Source organism: Solea solea, chromosome 3, assembly GCF_958295425.1.
Source record: "Solea solea chromosome 3, fSolSol10.1, whole genome shotgun sequence".
Taxonomy (NCBI): Eukaryota; Metazoa; Chordata; class Actinopteri; order Pleuronectiformes; family Soleidae; genus Solea; species Solea solea.
Window position 1 is genome coordinate 10848768 of NC_081136.1, and position 11741 is coordinate 10860508.

At 38.8% G+C, this 11741-nt stretch overlaps 1 protein-coding gene across 1 annotated transcript; it reads right to left on the bottom strand.

The window, feature by feature from the left end:
* Positions 1–420: 420 nt before the first annotated feature.
* Positions 421–11715, bottom strand: aadat (aminoadipate aminotransferase). Its single transcript, XM_058623586.1, has 14 exons — positions 11459–11715; positions 10488–10559; positions 9845–10013; positions 8976–9108; positions 8406–8480; positions 8058–8267; positions 7298–7363; positions 7069–7151; positions 6473–6569; positions 6026–6087; positions 5845–5909; positions 5179–5285; positions 2990–3091; positions 421–2893 (listed from the first exon to the last, which is right to left on the bottom strand). The coding sequence occupies exons 2-14, from the start codon at positions 10552–10554 to the stop codon at positions 2852–2854; spliced, it is 1278 nt and encodes a 425-aa protein (XP_058479569.1). The 5' UTR covers positions 10555–10559; positions 11459–11715; the 3' UTR covers positions 421–2851.
* Positions 11716–11741: the final 26 nt, after the last annotated feature.

Below are 11741 nucleotides of genomic sequence, written 5' to 3' on the forward strand. Positions count from 1 at the left end.
CAACATACTATACTATGACTTTTTTGACTGATTTTGGACGACAACCTATACTACGATGTTTTTGACTGATTTTGGACGACATACTATACTATGACATTTTTGGTTGATTTTAAACAACATACTATACTATGACTTTTTTGAGTGATTTTGGACGACATACTATACTATGACATTTTTGAGTGATTGAAAAACCTTTATCTTTTAATTTAAATGTTACTATTTTCATAACTGCAACAACCTTCTGAATAACTCACGTGAGGAAGATTCAGGGTTGCACAGCAAGGGTTATTAATGGAAGGAGAAGAAAAGTTCAAGGAAAGAGAAGGCGGCAGTAATGCAATGTTACCAGTGCCAACTGCCATAAAACATCAAAGAAAAAAACCCCATGATAAATAAAATAATAACAAAAGCAAACAATAATCATCATTGAAACAATCCTTTATTGACCACAATTAGTAGTTTTTCTTTCTTCAGATGTTCATTTACAATAAGACATAAGTAACAAGTCATGTGCTTTTACCTGTTACCTTTGTGACATAAACAAACACGAGAGTCAAACCTCACATATAATTTTGTGGCGCAGTGAGTGTATCCTTTTGAGCAAGTCTGCATTAACACACAAGGTATAGTGACATACAAATGGACTGTGGTGAAACACCTTCTGTATCTTTTGTGAATTACAATTGTCAAAATGTTGGACTATGAAAGGACAGTCAAAGAAAAAAGCTCAGATAAAAGATCAGGTTCAAACTGGAAAATGCAGAGAAAAAAAAACAATGTTTGAACAATCAGGAAAAAATAAATAAAATAAAGGCAGAGCAAAACTGATATAAATGTATACCAAGTCAGGGTTATCCTGCACATGAAGTCTGAAACTGAAAACTGCACAAAAGCCTTAGCAAACAAAAATATACAGAAGATATTATACATGTTTAAATATTTAAGGGAGCATGTGTGGAGTGTGTTGACAAATTACCATATTTGGATATACTGTATTTATCTAGCTTTTTTTTGTGAGCATAGTGAAATGACACTGTGTAAAAAACAATTGCAAATTCTAAAGAAAATAATATTCAAAGAAATGTTAACAATTAGTGACATCTGGTGGTGAAGCTTCATATTGTTGCTGCAGCAGGTGTAGCTGTGGAGTCATTCGCTTTAAATAACTAACCAAACAAATTACAAATAAAACCAAGACATTGGATTAAAAACACAGCTATTCCTTTGGCCTAAATCAGGTGTCACCTGATTCATTGACCCTTCACATTCACACTGGTCACATGTCTTGTAATTGTTGAGGGATTACAGTTAATGGAACACTTGGCTAGTCAGTCATGATGATGGAGTGCTGGATTTCAGGTGAAGAAAGAGACATCTTTAATTTACACTGAACATTATTAGATACCCATATAAAAAAAATGGTTAAGTGGTTTACACTTTAATCTTGTGTGCACAAGATAATCTTTTTCTTTTTATCTATTACAGTGTTTTATGACTTAAGGAGCTGTGTTTATTTTCCATCTGTCAAAGAAAAAAAAAGCCTGACACAGCATCCGGATATGATTGTGAGTTTGCAGAATGACCTCAGCATTTGGCAAGAGAGTGTTAAACACAATAAACTATTTAAAGTAAATAGAAGAGACTGCACATATTTACTCAGCTTTGTTTGGTGTGGAACCAGCTCATGTGCCAACCCAAACATATAATTACTGAGCCGGAAAAATACAAGTTCAGGGGATTTGGTGCAGCAACCTCCAGCAGCTTGAAATTCACTGTTGAAGTTTGTGTCTCTATTAGGGACAAATCTATTGCTGTTTCCTATACATTTACTCAACATGGAGAAGCAGCCCCATTCATTGCATTTGAGTATGTATTCACAGTATAGTCAATCTGCAAAACATGTAGGAAATCTATAATCTCACAGTAGAGCTGCACAAAATAGTCAGAATTAGATAATTTGACTTGGGCTAACCTTAACCCTATTGCCAGTGTAAAATGATTCTATCAGTAGGCATGATCATTTTCTTTTACATCTAAACGGTAATCTTCAATTTAAAACATGTAATCACAATGATTTGACATCTGTTGGTGTGTCAATAAGAGTTTTGGATGGGTGAAAATCTGCAGCACTATTTGTTATCCTCCTTTTCTTCCCAAGATACTTAAGTATTATATTTTATCAACATTTAGGCAAGGAAACATAATATTCAGGTCAGGATGTATGTTTTTAATTAATGAATGAATTAATTTGCACTACATTCTTTAGCCAAGGACTTTAAATACGTCTATTGTGCAGCGAGAGTTAGAAAAGCCTGATTCCTAAACCCTCTGATCCCATTATCCTTCATATGCACACAGCAGAGTCAAAGTCTGTATAAAGGGAAAGAAAACTAACAGATTGGATCAGATGTTGATGCAATGTGTTCATGAACATGCAAGTTTTAAAACAAAGGAACACAAACTGTCTAAGGTCAGAGAAACTCCAGCACCTTAATGCACCAACTCAACGTTTACTACAATCATGGGCTGCAAAGATAAAACTGTGCGTGTTTTTTTTTTTTTGTTTGGCACACATTTGTTTCCCTGTATTGTATAAATTAAACATTACTATTTTAGCGTCATATAAACATACAAGCTCAAAAGATACAGAAAAACAGCTTGGGTGTAGTGTATCAACAAATCATGTGCTTCACAAGGCAGTCGTGCATTTTTTTGCTCCAAAGTGTTTTCAGCAGAAACATTTTTGCCAGAGGTAATAAATATATATTAAAAATATATTTAAACTCAGTATTTAGTTAGAAATCTAAAAAGAAAAACAAACAAAAAACAAACAAACAGGGAATAAAAATCCTTACAAAGCTTCTTTGATGAGTAAGGAGAGTCTTCTGAAGGCCTGAAAGAAATGTGAGTGATAAGCATGAGTTTTGGAGGTTGTGTGTGTGTGTGTGTGTGCGTGTGCGTGTGCGTGTGTGTGAGAGCGAGTGTGTACCTCGTCGATCTGTTCCGGTGAGGACAGAGAAAAGGCTGCTCTAACATACGGAGAAGGCTCAGTGCTGTCGATCGTGAAGACACATCCAGGAACCAGCAGCACCTACAGCACAAACACATGCAACTCAGCATTTTCCTCTCAGACATTTGACCATTTCATGCATACACAGTCATGAGTTAGTGTTTGTCTCGTGTCTTATATGCTTTTCATACAAACAGGAATACCATTACTGTTTCAAATTTGATTGAAATCGCAATATGGCCTACTGCAATTTTCAAATTTAAAGGTCATTTTACATGAATTATTGCCTTGATCTATACACTGAAGAGAACATCCTTATTTCTCACAGAGCTTTTTCATACGTTGTTTTTCAAATGAAAACGAGAAAAATTATGTAAAAATTACGATTGTGTGTCTGCTCCTTTTCAGGTGTGCAATGGAGTCGGACAAGGGAGCATTTTCTCCCCTAGTTTATTTAATTTCTACATGAATGACCTCTCAAAACTCATGTTAACTGATGCAGCTGCTGTGTACGGTGAACAACATGACAACGTGTTATTATGATCTGCCGAACTAAAGAGATAAATGTACGACATTTCCAGACTTTGAGTTGTCGGGCAATGTCCTGAGCGTCTGCAGTGTTGTGAGATATCTAACAGATCACCGCGCAGATGATGGGGATATTTATCGCCAGTGTCGCATGTTATACGCTCAATGGCAGAAATTTGGTTCCTGCACTGATGGAGTGAAGCTCTTTTTGTTTAAAGCATAGTGTATCCCACTATAAGCTGCAAATCTATGGTTTAATTATATAAAAAAAGGAAGCTTTTAGAGACTGCAAGTCTTACACTCTTGCTAAAAAGGCCCAGATTGTTTGTGACTGCTCGAGTCATTTGTCGAATCAATGTCTGAAAATACTAACAAGCATTACGTACAGTGGCACACGTTACACGTCCTCACTGGTATAACTGCCTTCTGAAAACATATCATTAGGGATCTTTTTGTTGGGTTTGCTTTTATTTCTTTTTGTGTCGTCTGTCTTTTTGTATATTATGGCCCCAAGTCTGCAATAAAGTCTATGTATCTATCTTTTAGGAGCTGCCCATTGTTGAAATAGCTTTTCAGCCAAAGACTAAACATGGGATGCCTGATGTCTCTCCACTCTGTAAAAAAAAAAAGAAAAAAGAAACCAAAACATGTCTGATATGGTTGCCGTAAATGTGGAACCAGAGACCAGAGTGTGTGAAGTAATGATAGTGGAACAGAGTGGTGGCAATGATCATTCCTGTACTACAACTCCTGAGCTAATCTCAACCGTCAACCATGAGGTTTCAGGTGTTTTCACAGAGATCCATATGCAGACAGATGAATCCAGACATGGGACCAGCCACAACAGGTCCTCTGAACTCACAGAAACCAAATTCAGAGGTGGTGATGCATGTGTCCACTTCCCTGAGCTGCATGATTTCCTCCTCGGTGAATGCTCTCTGACTCGCAGTTAAAATGGTCTTTAAGTTCTTGCAATGTGAGTGTTTATTTGGCTTCATGCTTTCATCACAACTCGCCTTGATTACTGTAACGTCCTATATGCTGTGGTTAGCCCCAACTCTCCCGCCTGCGGTGGGCCCCGAATGCTGCTGCTCGCCTGTTAACTGCTAACTCTCCGACTTTCTTCATCACAGTCTCTGAGACCTGCTGATCGGTTGCTTCTGACTGCACCAAAAACTAGACTGAGGCTCAGAGGGGACCCGTGTTTCGTGGCCATGTTATTTTAATGTTTCTGTACAGCACTATGGGCAACTGTGCTATTGGTTTTTTTAAGGTGGTCTATAAATAAAGTGGATTGGATTGGACCTGTGCCATGTTGAGGTTAAAAAAATGTTCTGGTCTCTGATGAGGGAAACCTTCTGTGCAGAAAAGCCGCATTCTATCCACTCCTGTCAGCCGTTCAGTTACACACACACACTCAGTGTACGTGTAGGAGGGGAACCCACTCACATTGTGTATAATCCCTCACTCTATTCAGACAAAACCACTGGTACAAAACATCTGCTCACAAACCGCCCAGCAGAGAGAGAGCGAGAGACACACAAAAACACACAGTACACAGATGCATTCTGGGTACTTGGTATTTGCATTCTTGAGTGGAAAATCCAGTAGTGCGTGTTGTGTGGTCTGTGAATTCCAACCTCTTTCTCCAACGCCTTCTCCATAATGAGCTGCTGAGTGTCAGCGATGTCCTTCAGTTTGATCCACAGGAACATGCCTGCAGATGGGGCGTGCCACTCGGCTACATCTGCACGCACATGCACAAATGAAGGAAAAGAAAAGCCATAAGATTCAAGTTTCCTCCCAGTCACCATTATTACCATCACCAGGTGTTAAAAGGGATTGATCGCGATGATTTTTATTCATCAGCATTGGTCAATTATTACTTATTTATGCAAGTTTTACACATTTTTGTTTTCAATTTTTTGGAGTCTGGTGTATTCTCTGTTAAATTTTGAGATTTAAGACTCTGACCAATCAGTGGCCGGCAGTCTGGCGACGTCACACATAGTATCGCCTCAGCTGGCTTGGAACCTCGCCAGAGCAGGTACTAAAAAAAGTACCTGGTACCACGTATTATACTAGTGGAAACACAACATAACCGTGTTGTGCTGAGGCGAGTTGAGTCGAGCCGGTGGAAACACGGCATTAGCGCCTCTAGTGTTCATCAGTGGTGCGACATTAAAAGTGGTTTAAGTTTAAGTTTATGTGAATATAATCTGTTCAGACACGGACAGTTTACAAGTCTACAAAGTGTACATGAATAAAAAATGCTGTTCTGTGTCTATTTCAGGGACTCCACAAACCTTTAAGCCATCTGTCTGCAGAGGTCAACATGGTGTCACGTTTTTTTCTGTAAAACTCGACCACTCTGCGAGAAGACAGACAACGTATCACACATCTGGTTTTGTTTTTTTTATATAACTGGTACTGAAATGGTTACAAAACACGTGAGGTGAGGCAAAACTATTGTTGGAAGTGACAAACCCATCTACGTGCTGGAGGAAACCATCTTGACCCCAGCTGTGTAGCAACTGAGACACCAGAAGCTGAATAACCACAAGGTGTTACACAGGTTAGACCTGAAATGACATTACTGTAGGTATTCTATAAACAAATGAGACAACAATCCAGTTAGAATGTGACACACCTATTCTCTGAGGGTGCGTTTAAATTTGGTATTTGAATGACACTAACACTATGTACAGACTTTACCTTTACAGACAGACAGAACAATTGTTATGACTTTATTTAAAAAAAAAATGCTGTATCACTGTTATTCTGTGTACACAGCCTGAATAATTGAGAATAATTTTTTGTGCTAATTTTGTTGCCACCAATAAAACTTCTTACAGGGAAATCAGAAGTGCAAAAATGATTATTAAGTGAAAGTGAAACTATCAAGCGGTGATGTAAATGGGAGCTTTTATTCACCTGTGTGAATGTACTTGTGTGCATGGTCGACGCCTGTATGTGCAGCACCACCCGCTCCACCAGTGGTTTGGGGCCAGTCACGAAACCCAACCGCAACCTGGAACAGGAAGACGCGACGTCAGACAGGTAGATGCAAGAGTGTTGTGTGCAGTTACACAAAACATATATATATACCGCTTCAGGTATTAAATTCAACTTAACTATGAACTTCATTTAAAATGACTCAAAATATTCACCCCCCCAAAACTTTAAAATCCCTAAAAATGGTGTTCTAAATACATTGTACACCATCTTTACATTTCATGTTTATTTTTTATGTTCATAACCTCAAAATACTGAAAACAAAACATTGTTTTGAATTAATCTAAAGTGTGATCATGTAGTTGTTGACATGTAAAGGGCATATCTGTAGTATTTTATCTGTGATACACAGGTAGAAACCAATTAAAATCTTTCAAACATGATAAAGGCTTAATATATAAAAATCTAATCCAGTGGGGAAATGCAAAATAAACTTGTTTGAGGCTACAACTGCTAATGCTTTCACAAGAAATGAATGTGTCCTCTCAGCCTACTAGAGACATGTGCACACACACCCTGAAGACAAGATCTTAGAGAAAGAGTCTGTTCTGATAATCCTCCCATCAACGTCCATGGAGAGGAACGAGGGAACCCACGGCTGCCAAATGAAGACACAAAACATTAACGACTGTCCAAGTTCACATATTAAAACCAGGCTATTGAGAAACGATAAAAGGAGAAAACTATTCCTCAGTTTCTGATCTAATGCCATGTAAAGGTAAAGTGTGTCAGACAGAGTAGTACCTTGTCAAACTGCATGAAGTAGTATGGGTCGTCCTCTATGATGAGCATGTCGTACTGCTGGGCCAGCTGTTTGAAAACACCGGGGAGGTTAATAGAGAACGTCACAGTCAATCGGCAGGAAAAACAATCTGTCATCACAAGCTCAGTTCTTTTTGAACTGCCGTTTCCTATTAATATGTTTATTTCTACTTTTTCTCTTTTGACTTTCCTTCAATGGTCACTGGTGTTAGAATTCTTCCTACAAACGACTGCAAACAGGTGTGAGTTTGAGTGAAAACACAAAGAGGAATTTGACAGGATAAACGCTTCTTGTCTGTGGCCCTGCTCTGCTGCTGTATGAACTCAAAACGCTCCCTCAGCCAGGTCTGATAGTAATGCTTAACAGAGTCAGATGAAGGACTCAGCTTACGACTAACGTTAAACTGCCTCTGCAAAGACTAATCAGAGTAACAGAATAACAACAAAAAACGTTATGCACGAATGCATCTTTTATAAAGGATTATTATATTTTTCCCACATTCTCCGATGTCTTTCTTTTCAACTGACAATTACACTTTATGGACTCTCTTATAAGATCAAAAGGACTTATGATTATTCATTTTCTCCTTGATATTTTGTGACCCAATGCAGCACTACTTTGTACTTTTCTCATAAGAAGAATTAGGCAGCTGTGCATTCATTTGACTAAAGAGAGATTCAGAGTGAGTCGTTAAAAGCCTTGGCTTCTTTGTTTTGTGACTCTGCAGGTCAGCGAACAGACCTTGTACACTTCTTTCTTCCGCTGAGTCGTCATGGAGGCACCTGTGGGGTTTCCTCCATTAGGGATAACGTAGAGGACTTTTGGGGCGGTGCTGCCAGGCTTTTGGACCTCTGAAGGTTCCCACTGAGACAAGACCTCCTTCAGGGCTGCAGGTATAATGCCATGCTGATCACTGGCGACGCTGATCAGGTTGCAACCAAGTGGCTGAAGCTGCAAGTACAAGATGTTTGCAGCAGCTTTAGTTACAAATAATCATAAAAGTAGAAATCAGTGGTTTCTCCCCACAGTGTCAGACAGACACAGGCAAAAGTATGAGCTCCTTGGTGGAGTGTAATAAAGTGCTCTTACTGCTGCCAGTGTGCCGGAATATGTCGGGGCATCTAGTAGAACGTTGTCTCCAGGGTTGACCAGCATCTCAAACACCTAAAACCAAATGAACAGTGAACATACAAGATTCAAATACAAGCAAGACTCAAAAATTACTCAAAAACAATTTTACAGGATTTAGATTTGATTTTTCAGTTTGTTCATGTGATTCACGTCAGATTTTATTTATTAATAGGCCAATCATTACAAATCTTTATAAACTTTTTTCAAGTTTTTTTAATGATTTACTTCATACACATTTTACTGAAAATCCTTTATATAATTGCACTGTGGTGAAAACATAGATGAGGAACATAGATTGGAGATACTGATGTTGTTCAATAACTGCCTACTGAAATTTTTGTACATATTAGTCAACCGCTGATACAAATTACCTTTAATGCATGAATCATTTTTCACAATTATCTGCAGTTCAACTCATCTATCATTTTCTTCAGTCCTCATTAAACCCAATTTTTAGTAAAAGTGAATATTTAATATGACCAATTGTAAAATAAAAAAAAATAAAAACATAAACAGCCGTTTCAGCACCTTACAGAGCCCCTCCTGGCTTCCGGTGGTCACACACATGTCCATCTGGCCATTCTCTGGAGAGTAGTTAGCAGTCGGTGGATTGTGAAGATTCTTCTGCAAGTTCTTCATCCACATGAGTAGCTCGGGAATACTACAAACAGGGATGACACATTTTCAAACTCACAGCAATGACTCACAGTAATAACCAGAGGAAAATAATAGAAACAGTATAAATGTGGTACGGACACTTTATTATCACTGACTTATAGAACGTGCTGATGCTTCCTTGAACCAGTGCAGGACATGGCTGCCAGCAGGGACAGAGGGACAAAAAACTCAAATCTAAACCTGCTTAAGTCTATAATGTTTAAAGAATATGTTTGCTGCTTTATGCTATCATCAAATTGCCATTTTCCACTGGAACCTGAAGTTTGTATATTACTCATTCTTCCACACAAAATTCCATAAAGAATATCAGCATTTTTAGCATGTGGGGACAAAGGAGTTGCTGGTTGACTACAGCCTTGACTTACACAGGCAGAGATTTAATTAAGTGAGCGCGTCCGGGTCCCATGTTAGTTTAATGAAACAACAGCACATGCTGTCAAATCAGTAAAATGTGTCAATACAAAAAAATTCCTAAATTATCCTTTGGTAAACAAGGTGTTGGTGTACAACACTATGCATGGAGATCTGAGAGTCAGGCTTAAACCATTATCTGTTAAATCTGATTACTCAACATACTCTGAGTGAACAAATCAGTCTGAAGAGAGTCACTTTAGACAATGATGTTTACAGAGGTGGTGAAAGAAAAACGCCCTCCACCTCCAACACATACACAAACAAATCTGAAAAAGTCTCAGGTGCTTCCTGTCTCAATCTCTCACCCACTGGAGGCCGAGTACTGCAGAGCTCTCTTCATCGTCTTCTCATCGAAGGTAATCGCTGGGCCATTCCGCACCTTGATGGATGCTGACTCAAAAGGGAACGTGTCAGGGTTCGGCGCCCCTGCGGCCAAAGAGATCATGGTTGGAGGCGACCGTTGTTGCAGCTCAGCTTCATTCAGGGAAACAAAGAAGAGGATGAGGATTGACTTACATCGAGGGAGTCTGGTCGAGGAAACGACATAGTAAAACTTCTTAATCCCTCTTCAGCACTTTAAAGTTACACAAATTATTGTTCCCGCTGTGATGGCCAGATTAATCCAGTCTAAACTATAACTTTTTAGATTAGACGGTAAGTAAAGTGCAACAATCCAGATCCAAATTGCTTGAAAAGACTGTGCTTTGCGTGTTTATGCACAGCCACTATATAACAGATAAACAAGCTAATAATGATAATGATTATTATAATAATAATAATAATAATAATAATAATAATAATAATAATAATAGGGACAGAACAAGGCAACACATTAAATGACAAAATTAACAATAGCAAAAGAACAATAAAAAACATGAAGACACCAGACAAAAGCAAGCAGATGTACTGTATTCAGATGAAACAGTGAATTTTTTGGGATCTACTCACTCAGGACCCTGATGGCAGACGGTTTTCTGGCTGCACTGACGGCTGTTAGGAACCGAGTGTAATTCATGTTTCCTGTAAGGAGTCACAAACAACTGTTTACAACCTCACAGTGATGCACCTGCTCAGAGTAATAAAGGAGAATCATTCAAATGACTGTCTCAGTCAAATGGGTCAAAAGGTCACAAATGCTTTAACTTCTCCTTAATTATCATCCTCACCATTCACTGCCAAAGTTTGCGTGAGTGAATTCATTTTCTTAATTGAGGCCAACATTTTTGTTACTCAGTAACGGATGTGATTTAAAACGTATCGAAGTTCAGTACTTCCAAAAAAAACATACTTAAGTAAAAGTAAAATTACAAATTTTAACAATGACTTCAAAAAGTAAGTACACAAAAAGACTACTCAGTTACAGTATCGCGAATAAATATAATGAATTACTTTCCACCTCTGAGTTTATGACCTGGTATGATACTTTTACTTTGACTCAAGTATCCCTTTTAGAGTTTATGTGTGCCAGGCTGCTCCAGCACGAGGCAGCTGCTCCCCCTGCTTTATCAGGCTCTGCTCAGGATGCATGTAACGGTGTCGCGTGAACAAATACCGAACCGCTGGTAGCACACAGAAGAGTAATAATTGTGATTCATGGTATTTGTCTCGGAGTAAAACTGAAAGAACAGAACAGTTTGTACCGCTCAGCGTCTCCCACTGTCCCGTGCGGTAGCGACGGTGGTCAGTGGACAGACAGACAGACAGACCACCAAATTCTCCCTACAACACTCTCTCAATAAAAGTGTATGAATACACCACGCGTGACTAAAGACACCATGACAGAAAACTGTCTGTCCATTTTACACAAAACCATATGTTATTGCTCGTCTAAAGAAAAGAACACATGCGGATCCATTCTTGCCAAGGACACAACAGTGAACAGGTGGAGGATAATAATGTCAGCTAAGAGCTACACTTACCGGATTATTACAGCGTTAACTCACACTTTGGTACCAACTATATGTAACTCAGTCAGGTCGTTTTCCTTTGCGTTTACTGACAAACGATAATATGGAAAGACATTAAACTACAGTGCCACGCACAGCATAGTATGCTTCTTCTAGGGTTACAGCAGCGGCTTTTCCGCTCGTCGCCGCAGGGGCTTCTGGTTAATGTCGTTTGTTCATACGGAGAGATCTCCTGAAGCCCGCAGACTGTCAATGCAAATATGCGCTGAAATATACATACTCCGGTACAGTAGGT